Below are 18,445 nucleotides of genomic sequence, written 5' to 3'. Positions count from 1 at the left end.
GTTCTGAAGGCCCGAGAGGTGCACACTGTGGGAAAGGCCCCAGTTCCAGAGAGCCATGGCCTCCGCGCACAGGGGTGTGATCGGGTGGTTTGGGGACGACATGCAGGTTGTGTTCTCAGGAAGGACTCGGACGGCGGTGTGGGGGGAGTGGGAGAACGGGCCGGCAGGCTTTCCTGACTGCCCCGAGCTCTAGTCTCGAGTGTTTACACAGACGGTGACCTCCGCTGCTGAGCCACATCCCTGGTAGTGTGGGTGCCCCATCCCAGAAGGGCGGTCTTCGGAATAGGATGCTGGAATTGACGTTGTGTGGTTGCAGCCACCCCCGGAGAGAGCCGCGCAGGGACCTTCATTTGACCGGTACGGTGCAGGGGCAGGACGACAGGTACTCCATGTGGAGCCTGGCATGTGTGACCATGTATGTTGTGGCCAGTATGCCCTGCAAGCTGTGTGCTTGGGCAGCCACTCGGGAGATAGTCAAATGCCACTCAGCTGATTAGCAGGGTGCCCACAGCTACATTTTGCATCTCAATTGGTGGTGCACATTTGCTCAAGCCTTGGTGTACATAGAAAAATTTGTTCTGCACACGGATGGGAAAGATTAGAAGGAACATTGATGGTGGCAGCCACACGGCCCAGGAGCTACAGACGTGTCCTGGAGGCTGTCCAGGGTGGCAATGACGAAAGCAGTTAGGTTGACGACTCACTGCTAGACCAGCCCTTGCAGCGAAGTAGTCGAGATGAGCCCCTATGCACTCCAGCTGATGGACCGACACGAATGGAGACGTTTCAAAGTGTATTTGCAGCCCGAAGATGGAACAGAGGTTTGCTGCGTGTTGCATTGGTGCACGTAGGAGGCAGTTGTCCAAATGTGGGAAAATAACCACACCAAGCTGGCTAAGGCAAGCTGCGGCGACAGCTAGTACCTTGGAAAATATGCGTGGGGCAGTCGACAGGCCAAAGGGGAGGACTCTGTATTGGAAGTGTTGCTGGTGTCGTGTAAAACACAGACCTCCCCTGTGTGCGGCACAGATCTCATCCTTCAGATCAAGGGGCGAGAGCCAGTCTCCTTTCTCCAAGGTGGGAGTTAGGGCTACAAGGGTACCATTTTGAAAAGTTGGGGCCATGCAAACCTTATTGAGCTTGTATAGATCCAGAATAGGTCACCGCCCCTGTTCTTCTGGGTCAGAAAGCAACAGGAATAGAAGCTCACACCTACACATTGAGGAGGTACTGGTTCTATGAATAGAGATAGAAATGTAGCCTTGTTCGTCTGGTGTAGCTGGAACAAAAAACAGGACTATGCAGCACTTTAAAGACTAACAAGATGGTTTATTAGGTGATGAGCTTTCGTGGGTCTGAGAAAGTGGGTCTGACCCACAAAAGCTCATCCCCTAATAAACCATCTTGTTAGTCTTTAAAGTGCTGCATAGTCCTGTTTTTTGGTTCTATGAAGTAGTTCATTTCCTGTTGCAGGGGGAGCTGGAGAGAGGTCCCTGAAAAGGGACAGGGAAAGGTGGGAGGGACAGAAATAAAGGGGATGGAATAACCCTGATGGATCATTTCCAGGACCCATCTGTCTGTCATTCCAGACTGGGTAAAAGGAAGTCAGATCAAGTGGGCTGCGTCTAGACTGCAAGTTTTTCCCGCAAAAGCAGCTGCTTTTGCGGAAAAACTTGCCAGCTGTCTAGACTGGCTGCTTGAATTTCTGCAAGAACACTGACGATCTCATGTAAGATTGTCAGTGTTCTTGCGGAAATGCTATGCTGCTCCTGTTCAGGCAAAAGCCCTCTTGTGCAAATGCTTTTGTGCAAGAGGGCCAGTGTAGACAACGCGGTATTGTTTTGAGCAAAAAAGCCCCGATGGCAAAAATGGTGATCGGGGCTTTCTTGCGCAAAACCGCGTCTAGATTGGCACGGACGCTTTTCCACAAAAAGTGCTTTTGCAGAAAAGCGTCCGTGCCAATCTAGACGCTCTTTTCCGCAAATGCTTTTAACGGAAAAACTTTTCCGTTAAAAGCATTTGTGGAAAATCATGCCAGTCTAGACATAGCCATGGTGTCGAAGTGAGACCACAGTGGAGTTGGTGACAGGAAAGGTCTCGTATTCTGGATCATACTTTTAAAAAGATTGCTGAGGGTTGGATAACTGGGATGTAGAGATCTGGTCTGGGGTCCCTCTCTTTGGCGTTGGGAGTAGTGACGCTGTGGCTGAGTAGCAGCGCAGGGCCCAGAATTTTGGGTTGTCAAATTTTCTGTTTCTTTTCTTTTCCGTTTCTTTTTGTTGCGAGGGGCGCAGAGTCTGAGGGTTTTCAAAGTGGCCTGGGAGTCCTTCTGAGTACATAGGGATGTGTCTGTAGCCTCTGCAAACTGTCTGTGGCCCTCCAAGGGCAAACCCTTGACCATCCCCTGAACTTTTCTGGGGAGCTTGGACAGGCAGAGCTCAGACGCCTGGTGCCTGACAACGGAGGTTGTGATGGAGCAGGATACCGTATCGATCGAGTCCAGAGAAGCCTGGAGGGGCCTTCTGGCAATGAGGGAGCCCTCAGAGACGCTGGATTTGTAGGAGTCTTTCCTGCCCGTGGGGACGCGTCCCATAAAGGACGGCATGTTGGTGAAGAGGCTGCGGGTACTTTGCTAGCAGTGCAGAGTAGTTCGCCATGCAGAACTGGAGGGTGGCAGAGGAATAGGCTTTTCTCCCCAGCAGGTCGAGCCTCTTCTAGTCCTTGTTGTAGGGGGTAGATCTGGACTGTTGTTGCTTGTCCCTTTGATATACCTCCCTCAGTGCCTAGTGAGTTGGGGGCCGGATGGGTAAAGAGAAATTTGGCTCTTTGGCAGGGACACACTATTTTTGTTAGAGGGTTTGCAGTTTGGGGGCACTGTGGGAGCGTCTGCCCAACAGTCTGAGCTGGCTCCATGATGGCGACATTGGTTGGCAAGACTATTGTGGCTGAGGGCGACACATGGAGAGTGTCGGTGAGTTTACGCTGGGTTTCAGGGAGCTCTGACAAGGATTTGGAGAGGGTCTCGGCAAGCCCCTTGAAAAGGCCCTGAAAGGACCGGCAGTCACCCCCCAATGGCAGGGGTGCCCTCTGGAGATAACGAGGAACGCACAGGGCAGTGGTTCACCTTCACTCGGAGGCTCCTGAAGCAGGGGGGCCTCCATGGAAGGAGAGCCAGGCACTCTAGAGGACAGAACGAGGAGGCCTGGTGCTCTGGGTTCTACGCAAGGCCCCAAGGGCCCAGCCTGGATCACTGCCTTCCTCACCAGTGCTGGAAGGAGGCGGGCCCTGAAGGGCCGTGAGTGACAGCCTGGCTCAGAGCTGGTCTGACCAGAATGCCAGCCATAGAAGAGACGCGCAGTGAAGGGTTGTGGCAACGGGAAGGTCAGCGGCAGGGACAGCAGGCTAGAGCGATGAGGTCGGTGCCAGGGTTCTTGAGGCGGCAGTGTGGCAGAAGGTGGCGCTCTTTCTCCGCTAGGTGCTGAGGTGGACTTAGGCACCGTTGGCGCTGAACCTGCCTGCGAGGCAGCGGTTCCTTGTGCTGAACATACCCGGTGCCTTAACGGCCAAGATTTTTGGTGCCGTCGGTACAGAGGCAGATTTTGGGACTGCAGATCATTTTCGCTTTGGTGGTCTCAGGGTAATGATGATTGGGCTTGATGTTTGGTGGCCTTTCTGGGGATTGGGTCTTTGGCCATGGCTGTGGAAGCAGAGTCCTTGTAGGGCAGGGGTAGGTGATTACCTCAGTGGAGATCTTCTGGACCTAGGGTCCAAGGCAGGTCGCAGGGATTTCTCCATCAACAGTCATTTTAGTTGCCAATCCTGAGTATTTAGCGTCCGGGCCGTAAGGTTTTTTTTTTTTACAGTGGGGACATTTTTGAAGGATGTGGGTCTTCCTGAGGCACTGGACACATTGAGCATGTCTGTCTGAAACCGGTATGGATAACCGGCAGGAGAGGCAGCATTTAAATGCAGCTGAACCTGGCATCGCTCGGAGCCATGCAGCAGGAGTGCAGAGTTACAACCAGCCGACCCACTGTCAACGTCTGATAGTCTGAGTGGACGGCAGCAGATGGCAGCTGAGGGACAATGCAATAAAAGCCCTTTTTTTTTTAAATAAAAAAAGACAAAACCCAGGAAATGGTCTCCGTTAGCGGAAAGCGAAATGTAAAGAAATCCAAAGAGACAAATCAAAAAAGTAATCCAAGAAATCAAAATGTTGATTGAAAAGCTGCAGCACCGCTGTCACTCTGACTTGAGCCAGAGGTGGGAGACAGGGGATAGGTTAGCTGCACAAGGTGGCCTCCGCGCAGGCACGGCCAGCCAGGGCACTGCTACCGAAAGTCTCTGGCTGGACGCACAAGGTGGAGCACCCACAGGGACGCGCCTCGAAGCAGCAGCAGAGAAGTTACGCAGGCACCTCTCTGCGATGAGGACAAATCCCTAGGGCCGCTGGTTAGCAGACAGTCAGTTGTAGCTAAGTTGGAAGCTGTGCTGTAGGTCTCACGACACCCAGTAGCATGGACTCTGATGTCACTTCTGGGCCATTACTGGGGCCTCGATCCAGCACGGAGATGCGCACAAGGGGACCTCAGGCCTGTGCAAGGCCCCATGGACTTCAGTGGGGTTCTGTGAAGCGTGTACACGCACCAGCTCTCAGTGGCCCAAATGTGGGACACGGGGCGTGAAAACCATTCTGAGTAAGGGGCACAAAAAGCTGATCCGTGCAGGAAATGTAACCTGCTGTGAAGCTTCTTCCCTCTGTGTAAATGACTGTCTATAGCCTCAGCGCAGCGAGTCTTCATGTCAGACGTAAATGATTCTCAACAGAAGCAAGGAACGTGTGGGGGACGGAGGGAATGTGGCACTACAATGAGGGATGCTGGAGAGGTTTGCTTGGGTGGGGGGGGGCATGGAAGTGCAATGCCTTTTATTCAGGGCTGGATGAACCATTAGCACAATTCCTGGTGCATAGGGCAGCAGCCGGGAGCCCAGGGGTGCTGCAGCACCCCCAGGACCCTCACCAATGGGAGACAGAAGTTCAGAGCCTGATAAAGTATTATCAGACTGGTTGGCAGCTCATATACAACCAGGAAAGATTGAATCTGGAACAATTCCCAAATAGCAGCCCTCTGAAGAGCTGAGTCACGGCTATCTTGGGTAGAAGAAAAGAGCTGCTGTAACTCTGGTCAAAAACAAATTCCGAAGAGAAAACAGCTGACTTCCTAGCAAGGTCGTGTGGAAGCATTCACAGAAGAAATGCTCACTGGCTGGCAGATCCCTCACAGCAGGGATCCCAGTGGGGATGGGAATACAGAGACACACGTAGTAACTGAGCACAGAAGGTATTTTCTGTAGCCTCCAGTGGGGGAAAATAAGAGGGGGAAAAACGGACTTACTGTGACGATTTTGTGCTGTTCTTCATTGCATACTTGAGGCAGAATGGGGATGATGGAAGGAGGAATGAAGATGCCATCCAAGGTGTGAATGATTCCATTCGATGCCACAATGTCCCTCTTGCTTAAGGGAATCCCAGGATCACCCAGTAGAATTTGGCCCTATTTCAAAAGACCACCCCCAAACGCAACAAAAATCAATTCTCTACATCATCCCCACTCGGACTACTTCAGGCGACATGCTGGTAAATTACAAGGTGGTCGTCTGTCTGACCGACCACACCCACCCCCACACCCCCACCCCCACCCCCACCCCCACCCGCACCCCCCTTTCCTAGCGGAAGCCATGCCTGGAGCAGGAGGGGAGGTGCATGCTGGCTTTAAGTAAATTGAGCTCATCAAGCAGAGGACAAAGCAGAGCTGGCCCGAGTGGCAGAATTCCCACTCAGAACCAAACTTTCCCAAAGTGCCGAGGGTTTATATCGGGGCTGTGGTGTGAGCCCATGGCGGGCACATGGTGCTTACGTCCTCGGTGACATTGATGGTCAGTATCTGGTTCGCCATGGTTATAATCTGAGGCATCATTGTCAGCTTGCCCACAGTCACCTGAAATAGACAGCCCGAAAGGCGACGATGCCATGAAACGCACACAGGAGGAGGAGGGGGAGAGAGACAGGTGTGTGCAGTTCACAGTCACTACCAACACTCCCCCCTCAGCCGGCTGTGAGGAGTTGGTTGCCTTTATTATTCAAACTTCCCTCTGCAACATGCACGACTAAGGCTGCAATTTAGTCCCTGGTGGTTTTAGGAAAAGTCATCGACGGATCATGGGGCAACAAACAAAACATCACAGCCTGGGACTTCTACTATAAATGTCCCTGACAATCTCGGGGAGGGGATGCTGCTGGGAAGGGTGCCCTGGGGGGCCAGTGCTCTGGGGGGGACGGGACCTCATAGGGGCTGGGACAAGCAGAGGGTCACTGAACAGCAGCTGCTTCACCCACCCTTGGGACAGCCACACTGGCTGCTGCTTGGCTGCCTGGGGCCATTCCAGCAGTGATGGCTGCAGGCAGGGCCACCCAAGTGGCTGTCTGCAGAGCTGCTCCAGCAGCGGCCCGAGGGGCTGTCCCCAGAGCCAGCTGCGTGGGCAGCCCAGGGCCCAGCCACACTGGCTGCTGCAGAAGTCACAATGTTTGCAGAAAATCATGGCATCCGGGACCGAAGGGACGCCCAGTGCCTCATTATAACCATATTCAATGCCCAAAACCTAAGCAACGATAACGGTTTCCTTATTTGGCTGTAGATATGAGCTGATGAACAAACGTCGTTGCCTGCATCTGTACTCAAGTGGCACGTGGGCAGTGAGTTTGGTGGATCTCAGTCCACTTCCCAGTGGGCAGGTGTCCACACCGCAAAAGCCACTAACAAAACGGGCATTAATTGACTCCTTTGCGGGCAATCCCAGCAACTACGGCGAAGCTAGGTAGGAAGCAGGCCTGAAGACTGAACTCCCTCCGGATTTATATCACGTTGGTGGGGCCACGCCACTCTGTGCCGTACCCGTCGCGTGGCCGAGACTGGCGACGCGACGCCTTTCACAAATACCACATTGGATGCAAAACCATCTACAATAAAGGGGGGGGGGGAAGCCGGGATCCCTTTGGAAATAGGAGACCACCCCAGGGAACAGAGTCCACAACAGTCAGACCTTGTGCGAACCCAGTTGCGGTCATGCAGTTAACACCCTGGGTGACGTCGACCCAAAAGGGACAAACATCTGGCTGCTATCGCGGCCTGATTTATAAATCCTCCAGTGAACTGTTTGAAAACAAGACGGGGGACAACCACCCATTTGTCCCTCTCCGGTTTTGGGGAGCAGCATTTTCATTCTAAAGACAAACGATCAAGGAGATCACGCCCGACAAGGGACCCAGGGTTTAATAATTAGGGCCCTGAGCGAGGCAAGCTCCCGATTGACTTTAAGCATGTGAGTAGACCCACTGAAGTCAGCGGGGTGACTGGCATGCTTCTGTGCTTTGCTGCATCAGGGCTTCTCTCCTCTACTCCTCGGAGGGAAAGCTAAGGAATGAAGAGGTAGCTAGCGGGATGCTGATGAATTGGACACAAGACAATTCCTAATGATGTGCTGGCCCGAAGGATCAGCAAACACAGATGCCTTACCGCTGCTGTGGTGTAGATGTGATGTTTCACAAGCTCTTGAAGCTTATTGATCCCCTAGGGAGGGAAATGGAGACCATAATGGCAATTAGATAATAATTAGATGCTCTCTCGACATTGGGCACAAAGAAGCCAGGGCTGAAATAAAGCATGCTGGCAACCAGTGAATTTGAAATATATGTGGATTTTTACAGCATCCTTATTTGAAAGGTAACTTTTTAACAATGTAACCAAACTTTCAATACATGAACTGCATTTAATGACGTAGCCAAACTTTTGCTACATTTGCCACCGCTGGCCACAATCTGCGTGAAAACCAAAAGCTTCCTTCTGGAGTATCACAGGAATTGGGACCGGCTTTGCTCAAGCAGGGGAAGAGCAACTTGTATTTGAGATAAGCTCATCATGTGCATGTGAGCCTTTGCATAACATTCGGAATTGGCCAGCACCACTTTGATCGACTAACTGGTCCCGCCCCCTCGGTCCCAAGCCCTTCTCACTGCCACAAGGTGGATTCACCCAAAACTCAGATTAATCTCACCTCTGTAAAAAGATAAATCAGCCTCCCATCTCTTAACTTATCCACCGCGTCGTTGCTTGGCACAAACACAGTGAAGGGTCCTGGGCCGTCCAGTATCGAAGGCAGGCCACAGTTCTGCAAATATTACACAGCACCGGAATGAAACTTTATAGTCTGACACAGTGAGTTAGACTATGTCTAGACTGCAAGTATCTTTCGAAAAAGCCTCTTTCGAAATAGAGCGTCTAGACTGCAAGCAGTACTTTTGAAAAAGCAAGCCGCTTTTTCGAAAGAAAGCAGCGAGTGAGTCTGGATGCTCTCTTTCTAAAAAGCCCTGTTAGTATTCAAGAACGCCTTTTTTCGAAAGAGCACTTTTGAAAAAAGGCGTTCTTCCTCATGAAATGAGGTTTACTGCTGTTGAAAGAAAAGCCGCGTTCTTTCGATTTAATTTCGAAAGAACGCGGCTGCAGTCTAGACTCAGGTGATGTTTTTTCGAAAAAAAGCTACTTTTTTCGAAAAAAACCCTGAGTCTGGACACAGCCATGGTGAACGAAGGGCTGGAAGAAAGGAAGAAAGTTCAGAGAGGCCCTGTGCTCCACTGCCGACTTCGCTGATTGCTAATAAAAGTGTACCGAAAACGTTCCGCGTCTGTGTTGACAGGCAGCAGCATAAAATCCTAATGTAGGCAGATGGGAATCTGTAATAGGAGAACAGTTGAGCCAAAGAAGCTATTGGCAGAGAACATGGTAACAGCGGTTTGAACAGAGCTTCTGTAAGCAGCTGGTATTTCATTAGTGCTTTCTCAGGGTGGGTTGAACACAAACAGGAATATACACACACAGACTAACAGCTCTATCTGAATGCCTCTAGCGGGAGGAAAAACAGAATCAAAGCTGCATTCCAAGATGCTTTTCGCATGTGAACAGGAACGGCTGGAATGGTGCCCTGAAAAGAGGAATGTGGGGAGACCCATAAAAGGGTTGAAATGTTTCCCTCGTAGGCCACTATAGGTCCAACCTGGCTCAGGGACAGGCACCTCAGGGGATTAACATTGTAAGACTATTTGTGTTTCAAGTGTCTGCATGAAATGCAAAGATGCTTTCAATCCGGTTCCTAGTGGGTAGGAGCCCACAACAAATCTAGGCTCTCGCTAGCGGTCACAGCTAGAGACTATGAACGGCATGAACCATAGAACATTAGACTAGGAAGGGACATTGAGAGGTCAAGTCTGGTCCCCTGCCCTCACAGCAGGACCAAGCACCATCTAGACCATCCCTGACAGATGTCTGTCCAACCTGCTCTTCAATATCTCCAGTGATGGAGAGTCCACATCTTTCTAGGCAACTTATTCCAGTGCTTAACCACCCTGAAGGTTTTCCTAATGCCCAACCTAAACCTCCCTTGCTGCAAAACATCACTTCTTGTCCTATCCTCGGAGAACAATTTTTCTCCCTCCTTTTCGTGACACCCTTTTGAAAACTGCTACCATGTCCCCTCCTTTCCAAACTAAACAAGCCCAATTCTTTCTTCCCTCATAGCTCATGTTCTCTAGCCTTTTAATCATTCTTGTTGCTCTTCTCTGGACCTTCTCCAGTTTCTTCACATCTTTCTTAAAAGTTGGTGCCCAGAGCCGGGGACAATACTCCAACTGAGGCCTAATCTCGTGCCAGGTAGACCCTGCTAAAAAACCAGACTTGCTTGTTCGGGGAGGGGGGGGGACCGGCCGGAAGGGGGGCGGGAAGTAGAGCTGGCGGGGGGGAGGAGGGGGATGTCCGGTGGCCGTGGGGCTGGCTGGCAGGAAGAAAGGGCAAGAAGCAGAGCTGGGGGGGGGAATCAGGGGCTGTGGGGCTGGAGGGGAGGATGGGGGGACCCGGAGGAAGGGGGGTGGGAAGCAGAGTTGGCGGGGGGGCCGCCGGGGGCTGGCCGGCAGGAAAGGGGGGCCCGGAGGAAGGAGGGCGGGAAGCAGAGCTGGGGGGGGATCGGGGGCCGTGGGGCTAGAGGAGCGGATGGGGGGGAACAGAGAAAGGGGGGGTGGGAAGCAGACTTGGCGGGGGGGAGGGGTGCAGCCACTGGCCACAGCCAGAGTCCTTCCGGCCGTGCCCCCGGCAGGCGCTCCCTTTACTTGCCAGCAGAAGCCGGGCGGGGGCGGGGGCGGGGCTGGGAGCCACTCCCCCCCACCCACCCAGCTTCTGCTCGCAACCAGAGGCTCTCAGCTGGGAGATAGGCCGCGATTGGCGCTGGGAGCCGGGCCGGGCCGGGGGGGGGGGGGGGGCCGGGGGAGGGACTGGGAGTCCGGGACCCCGCCCCACCCGGCTTTTGCACACAATTACAGGGCTCCCAAAGCCAATTGCGCTCCTCCTCCCAGTCGCTCCCCCGCCCCCAGGCTTCCCTCCGGCACCCAGCCGGAAACTCACAAAATACTGGACATTGCACATGTCCGGTATTTTCTAAATTTTTCTACTGCACAGATGGTGCAAATACCGGACTGTCCGGTAGACAACCAAACACCTGGCAATCCTACTCACAACACTCCTGTTAATGCACCCCAGAAATAGATTTGCTTTTTTGGCAACAGTGTTATACCACTGACTCCTATTTAGCTTGTGGCCCACCCTGACCCCTAGATCCCTTTCTGCAGTGCTCCTTCCATGGAGAATCTTCCCTCTTCTTTCTCCTAGCTGTGGGCCCCTTGGATTCAGGTGTGAAGTGAGTTTGTGGGGCAGCATCGGGAAAAGTGTGAACTAGAGCTAACTGCTGCCTTTTTTCTATGCATAGAGAAGGCTTTTGTCCTCAGGGTGTCAAACCGGCGCTTTCACCGGCACGAAGTTTGCTTATCACGCAATCAAAATAAAAAGGGGCGACATGACAAAAAGCGTCAGAAGTCAAGGTACTGAAGTTACTTGTTAAAACAAATGCAGACCCCAGTGCAAACAGTGGTCCTGTTTCCTGAGAGAACACTACCACCGCCGCACCCCGTCACTCCCAGCACCCCGCCCTGGCGCTTTCCTGGGCCAGATCGAACCAGGCTCACCTCCAGGATTGTTTCAAATCGGCTGAAGAGCTCCACCGACGCAAGGATCTCCCCAATGGTTTTCTGCAAGCAGAGATCAAAGGAAAAGAATGGGCGGGATGCAAGGGAGGTCCAAGCAGGAACATGCAGCTTGTGCGCTAGGGAAGTCACAAAATACTGTCGTTCCCGCTATTTTGTTTAAATCCCCTACAACTGGTTGACCCAACAGCCACCCAGCCTGATGTAGTTTAGACTGGAGATTCACTCCTACCCATGCCGGTCTTCAGAGGCATCCTGCCCTCGCGGCGCCCGCAGCTTTCCGTGCGCAACTTGCCTTTGGCAGACGGGCCACAGCAGATTCTATGTATGCTGGTGAGCTCTGCACAGATTGAGCCATAGGCTTTTAGCTCTCCAAAATCAGCTCTGTTCTGGTATGCAGGCTATGAGCAGCTGCCCAAGAGAAACCTGCTTGCCGGGATTTTGAGAATGAAATCCCTCCCCACTACCCGCCAAGGAGAACAGAGAAGACCTAGCGCGGGGGAGGGGGGGGGAGAAATGAGATGTGTTCACCCACCGGAAAATGTGGAGAAAAAACGGTGCCCTTTGTTTTGGGAGAGGCGTCTGTAGAGACACGTCTGTTGGGTTGATAACAGTTATAAGTGCTTACAAAATTTCAGACTGAAAGGACGGTGTGCAAGGAAAAAGATAACCAAGAGATGGTTCTGGGCTTGTCCAGCACCTAGAATAAGGGTTCTTGGAGCATGACTGGGGCTCCCATGTTCTGCAGTAGTATAACAAAAAAAATAACTGGCAGCCTCCCCCCCCACTCCAGGAGTGTTCCTTTCATGGGATCACTGCCCTGTGAAAGTTCCTGGAAGCAGCATGCTGGTCAGCAGAAAGCGCTGCCCAACCAGCACTCTGGGCTGATACAAGCGTGTTTCCAGAGATAAGGCTGCAGAAAATAACTCGTGTCATCAATATTCTCCATGGCACAACGCCCCAATGGGAAGGAAGCGTCCGAACGAGCTTGGAAAAAACATATGCAGAGCAAGTTCCCTGACACTGCCCTTTCTCAAGGTTCCTCGCCTGACGTGTGCGGATGAAAACCCCCTCTCCTTTCGAAACACGGTTCTTGCTTCATCTCCGCTTGAACGGACACCCCGATCCTGCCCCTCTCCAGGTTCCATCAAGCATGTTGGTGCTCCTGGGGTTGGCACGATAGTTTTATCTGGGTAGCTCTATGTGCTGGGTTAGCCCAGCTATCAGGTTAACTGCCCCGCTGGTACAGAGCTATCATGAATCTATCCATATAATTAGGAACATACAACATGTTTATTCCATAAGGCAGCTGAGCACTGGTTCATGTAAGTCTCCCTTCAGCCCTCACTAACTGCAGTGGGTGTTGGATTGGGCTAAAAGGCTCTTAGTATGTCCCCTTTAAACTCTGCTATGGTGCATTAGAAAATGAACACAAGTAGATATGATCTTAAGTAGTTTAAGATCTTAAACGTCAATGAAAGAGACGACAGATCCGATATACAGCCACGGGGCCGCTCTACAATTGCTGCGTTCCAGTGAGTGAGCTGAAAGTAAGATATTTGCGCATAACTGGTTTCTAGGCCAGCCACTGCGTAAAATAGAGTCGTGATTCTGCACCTTATTTGAATCTTTTACATCTGTGCAAACGGAGCACTGGTTGCTACCCAAAACACTAGCAAAGCAGAGTGGCAGCCTTTTACTTCTAGATGGCGAGGATGTAAATGGGTACACAAGGTGCAGGGCAGTGAAGAATCCCGCTCTTTATCTGTGCACACAGTTTGAACACACACAGTGGCTGCAACAAAAACACCATGCCCAACTAGGGGGGCAAAAGTCTGTGGCAGAACTAAGACTAGAACCCAGAACTCTAGAAACTCAGTCCAAAACCTGAAGCAAGGGACAGCCCTTCCTTACAAGAGTGGCCTCAAAATACAAACATCGACACGTGCATTATTTCTCTTGTGGAGGGCGGGGCACCGTGCAAACATGGCCGGTTACAAAATTCAGTCTGATAGGAAAGGGAAATGCGATGGGATAGAACTGCTCCTTATGGGAAAACAAAAATCTTCGTTTGACATTTGTTTGAAAAACTTGCACTCATTTTGCATGACTCGGCCTCTCTCCTATTACAATGCCTGGCTCCTCCATTATTAGGGAGCAATCTGTGTGTGTGTCACTGCTGCAGTTCAAATTCTCTGGTTATACAAATGCCAGCACAACCCTCACTTGAGACAGCAACCGGCACTTGGAGTCGCTTCTTAACAGTGCTCTAAAACAGAGTGAAATAGAAAACAAAACATATAGGTTGGACCTCCCTGGTCCGGCACCCCTGGGGCCAGACTGGACCCAGATCAGGGGTTTTTCCAGATTAGGGGAGGTCATTTTAGGCCCCCTGCTGCCAGTCTCCCCTTGCTGCCCTCCCCCACCAGGCTTCCTAGCTCTCCTCGCAGCTAAGCCAAGTGCTGGCTCCAGCTGCCTCCCCACGGATGTCGCTGGACCAGAAAATCCTGGATTATAGAGGCGTAACCTGTATGACATTATACTGCTTCTTCCTGACTTACGAACCGGTTACGGACCAAGCAATTGATCGTAACTCGGTTTTTTCGTAAGTCGGACTCCATAGAGTTGCACACGACCGCGCTGTTTGTAAGCACGGATCGAGTTCGTAACTCAGGGGCCGCCATTTATGACAGCTTTGGTTGTAAATGAGAACGGTCATAAGTCGACCGTTCGCAACTTGGGGACCGGCTGTACATGAAACAAATGCCTCATCGATTCCAAAAGATCAACCTTCCGATTAGATTTCTATAAACTGTTTCCCATCATATCTTCCAACAGACAGAAGACAAAGGAACGCTCACCATACCTTCGGATTTCCAGGGCTGTGAAAGGTGTCTGTTCGCCGTAGAGCGCTAACGACATGTATAATTCCATTGGATGCTGGGATGTTTGCCTGAAGGATGGAATATGATTCGTTTGGCAGGTCCAGATACTTGTAGCTCTTGATGGAGTGCTGGGATAATAATACAGGGTTATTTCATTATGAAAAACATACCAAAGGGATGAGAATGTATCTGAAAAAACTTCATTTGATTTGGTTAAAATAAAATATGGAGATATTCCTCTCATAGAACTGGAAGGGACCTTGAGAGGTCATTTAGTGTAGTCACCTGTCCCCACAGCAGGATCAAGTACCAGCCCTGACAGATTTGCCCCATATCCCTAAACAGTCCCCTCAAGGGATTGAACTCACAACCCTGCGCTTAGCAGGCCAATGCTCAAACCACTGAGCTATCCCTGCCCACTGAGGGGCCCTGTTTCAGTGTAACAATAGGGCCAGGAGTTCACCTGTGGTTCTAAGGGCAAAGATACACAGAGATCATATTAGAGAGACCGGTCCAGGCTGTAATGCAAGGACACAGTCTCTGAGGTGGGGGTGTTTGGATGGCGAGCTCTGGGTAAGCCCCATCACCAAGCCATTACATTCAGAATTAGACTTGCCCCAGTTTAGACCAGAGCTCTGGCCTGGGCCCAATGCCAGATCATGCCAGGATGAGTTCATGCTGTAGCCTGAATGGCCCACACACGAGGAGGGACTCCATGCCTGCTTGCATGTTTCTGGGCATCGGGGCAGCAGGATCTAGGGGCTCCCTTGCAGCATGAGACTTGGCTGTCACCTTCATTTGGCCCAGGTGCTAGAGAAAGGTCCCTACCAACAACTGCTACTGGTGTGTGTTCATTCTACCAACAATGCCACCGAGCACAAAGCACAACTCAGCGCTCCAGGGCTATTCAGAAATGTCTGGCACCTGCAGGCCCTCCTGCGTTGTTCAATGTACGCTGCATTTCTTGAAAAAAAGGATCCTTCCAGCCCTGACCTCCGGCTCACACCGCTGAGAGCTAAGGAAGAGGAAGGGCAGACTTCCTAGATCAAAGACTGCTGAGCACACAAAAAAGGATCCTTGAAAAGCACCAAACCCACAGCCCCCAACGCCGCGTCGCCCGCCTGTGCGTTCCGCGTGTCTCAAAGCCCAAACGCCAAGGTCAAGGCTGGGAAACGTGGAGAGGAAACGCGCGAATGTCCCTTGGCCAACTGCACAGGGCCACGGGGCGAAAGTGCAGGATGAAGCAGACAATAGATAGCGGGAAATGTGAGCCCAACAGCCCTCCCCCAATCCCAGATGCGAGAGCAGAATCATCCATATCTATTCTGCACAATGAAAAAGAGGGATGGGAACGGAAAACATTCAGCTTGTGTCAGCGACCAGCCCGCAAGTATTCTGAGGGCAGATTGCTGCTCTCACCAGCAAGGACATGCTGGATTCGGTGCTGATACCGGGGGAAAGCAATTCTTTTACCAAAGATAACAAAAAGCCAACACTGACTATTTTCAAGATTAGGAGCCAGATTTTGGCCTTTCCTTCTGCCTCTTTATGGCAGCCTAGCAGTGCACAGGAACAATCAGGGGGAAGATAGCTGCCCCGAGGGAATGCACAGCTGGAGGATGTGCTACTTACAGTTTCTTGCTGGGAGCCAGGAGGGTGAGAGACTAGAGAAATTCTGGGCTGTGCAAAATTTGCCTGTAGGCAGCAGGACTGGTTCCCTGTTGGCCTCTGGTGTTGTTCTGACTGATGCTGAAAGACACTTTCCCCCCTCTGCCTAGGTAGGCCTCTCCTGGGCTTGCCAGGAGCACACCACAGGGTGTGGAGCTAGGGGTGGTGTTAGGACCTGTTATAACCTAGAACCAGGCAGGCTGCAGTTTCCTGCTATCTGATACAAAACTGGTGAGACCACCTCTGCTGGACACTACACTGTTCTAGGCATCTCAGATTCAAGGACAAGAGAGAGAGAGAGAGAAAGAGAGAAGCTGGAGAGAAAAAGCAGCAAAAATCATCGCGGCACCATTGGGGTACACTTACAAGGGAGGATTAAGAGAATTAAATACGAAAATGTGGCCAATAGCAAATAAGGGGAAGTCCCTTTTTCAGGCATGAAAAGTGTCTGAAGGGGAGGAGCTAAGGAGGCTGAAACCAACTCCAAGCCCCGTGGCAGAACAGTCAATGGGTGCGGGCACGCACGCACACACACATGCACGTGTCGTGCTGATGCGGGTGCAGTCCCCCCAACATTGGAGTACTCAATGCACCTGCATTGGCTGCTGGGTGCGCTTTTCTGGCATGACCAGGGCTTCTCCACGTGCCCATCTGGTGAGGTTGCCAACTGTCTAATGGGGCAAATCCAAAGACACTCACCATGCCTGCCGCCCCTTCCCTGAGGCCCCACCCACACTCACTCCATCCCCCCTTCCCCTCACCTCCCCCCAGTGCTTGCTCTCCACCACCCTACTTGCTTTCACCGGGCTGAGACAGGAGTTGGGATGTAGGGTGCAGGCTCTGGGAAGGAGTTTGGGTGTGGGCGCTAGGTGAGGGAGTTGGGGTGCTGGTTGTGGGAGGGAGTTTGGGGTGCAGGCTCTGGGCTGGGACAAGAGGTTGGGACTCCGGAATGCAGCAGGGAATTGGGGTGCAGGAGACAGTTGGGAGTGGCACTTATCTTGGGTGGCTCTCAAAAGGGACTGGCATACCCCTCTAGCAGTAGCTCCTAGGTGAGGGGGGCAGGGAATCTCTGCATACTAGTGCCCACAGGCACTGCCCCTGCAGCTCCTATTGGCCACAGTTCCCAGCCAATGGGAGCTGCAAAGTCAATGCTGGAGCAGCACATGGAAATAGTGCTGGCTGCTTCTGGAACCGGCATGGACCAAGGACAGCAGCAAGCCTGCCTTAGTCCCACTGTGCTGCCAGGCCCTTTTAATTCACCCAGGCTCTGGACACTTGCCCCCTTTGATCCACTTTGTCGGCTGGCTTGGTGTCAGGGATACAGCTTTAGGCCCAGTATAATGTGAAAACCACCCTCTGGTACCCAGTAATGCTGACACGATACCTTTGTTGCACTATTAAATGTCAGTTGATGCCCGGACAACGTCCACAGTGTCTTGATCTTGATCAAATCGTCCACCAAATGCTGACCCGGGATTATGTGCATTTTGCATAAATGCTGAGCAGTTGTCTCCTTTATGGAAATAAATCAAAACACAGAGAGAACTGAGATGCCTTCCCCCAAAGCAAATGCGTTTCTCTCATTTCACTTACCTGTATTTTCCATCAAAAAATACTTTATAAAGTTCCAGATCAGAAAGCAGACATTTCCTATTTATATGCAAATCGGTGCTCATCCACACAGAGTCATTCTAGAATAGAATTTACCTCCACATGCTGATGCTCTTATTCCAGATCAGTGCCATATCCTGAAACTATTTGTAACCACACACGGATTGAATTGGGAATCCTTTTGAAAATGCACACACTAGTTTAGCCAAATTAACTTTCACATGTAGACGAGCCCTCAGAAGCTTTACATAGGAGCAGTGGAGCATTTTCATAGGTTCATGTATTTTAAGCTCAGAAGGGTGCTCCAGTCTGACTTTGTGCATAACATGGGCCAAAAACTCTAAGGCTACCAGAAGTATCCCGAAATAGCTATTCTGCATCTTTAAATGCATGCATTATTTCAAAATATATTTCGAAATAACAGGTGCACTATTCCAGTGTCCCTGTAAACCTCATTCCATGAGGATTAAAGGAATCGACGGAATAGCACCTTATTTTGAAATTACCTCCAAATAAGCTACGCAATTTGTATGGCGCATTTGCAAATTGCGTAGCTTATTTCGAAGAAAGGGTGCTGGGTAGACACACCCCAAGCCAATAATTCCTGAAACAAGCCAATAACGTCTGCTTGAAGCTATTTGTATGTGCATGAGCAAGAATGAGAATGATTCAAAGGGATGATCTAGAGAGAAACCTTATTGGCTTTGGACATGTTATCAGACAGCTCCTTCCTCCAGATTCCACCTCCCATATCTCACAAGGCCTCAGTCCTCATGTAAATTATCTTTGCTTACACTGGGCTATGTGCTACCAAACTCTTTGGAACACAGCTCCTCACTGATTTCAAAGAAAACGTCTGCACCCCAATATGTGGTACAATGGGGACCACACTGTTTGATGAAGGACTAGCGAAGTGCATTAGCCATTCGGTTTCCCTGTTTGCCTGGTTATTTTTATTAAGTTCTGTGTGTAGGTATCACACTGCTGACACAATTTAACAAGGCAGTTGGAGTATTTTTAAGGGTACTGCCTCCTTGATTCAGAGTGCTTGGAGGTCAGCAGCTCTGAGATGCAAAGCAAGCGGAAAGCTGGCTGGGGCGGGTTTAAATGCCTGCTGAAGAACTAGCAAGTGCACCCCTTG

The 18,445-nt window shown here is 51.3% G+C and overlaps 1 protein-coding gene across 3 annotated transcripts in view; it reads right to left on the bottom strand.

The window, feature by feature from the left end:
• The window catches only part of STAB1 (stabilin 1), a 116,982-nt gene that overhangs the window by 75,846 nt on the left and 22,691 nt on the right, over positions 1 to 18,445 (bottom strand). For all 3 annotated transcript variants that reach the window (XM_089781061.1, XM_075939381.2, XM_075939382.2), the window contains 7 exons: positions 17,078 to 17,206; positions 14,007 to 14,153; positions 11,123 to 11,185; positions 8,113 to 8,226; positions 7,575 to 7,628; positions 5,919 to 5,999; positions 5,397 to 5,555 (listed from right to left, as the gene is read on the bottom strand). In XM_089781061.1, coding sequence (XP_089637187.1) covers positions 5,397 to 5,555; positions 5,919 to 5,999; positions 7,575 to 7,628; positions 8,113 to 8,226; positions 11,123 to 11,185; positions 14,007 to 14,153; positions 17,078 to 17,206 — 747 coding nt within the window. The remainder of the gene's footprint in view (positions 1 to 5,396; positions 5,556 to 5,918; positions 6,000 to 7,574; positions 7,629 to 8,112; positions 8,227 to 11,122; positions 11,186 to 14,006; positions 14,154 to 17,077; positions 17,207 to 18,445) is intronic.

The sequence above is a fragment of the Pelodiscus sinensis genome, chromosome 11 (genome assembly GCF_052426305.1).
Source record: "Pelodiscus sinensis isolate ZL-2025 chromosome 11, ASM5242630v1, whole genome shotgun sequence".
NCBI lineage: Eukaryota > Metazoa > Chordata > Testudines > Trionychidae > Pelodiscus > Pelodiscus sinensis.
The sequence above is the reverse complement of the archived record's forward strand: the minus strand, read 5'-3'. Positions and strand labels throughout refer to the sequence as shown.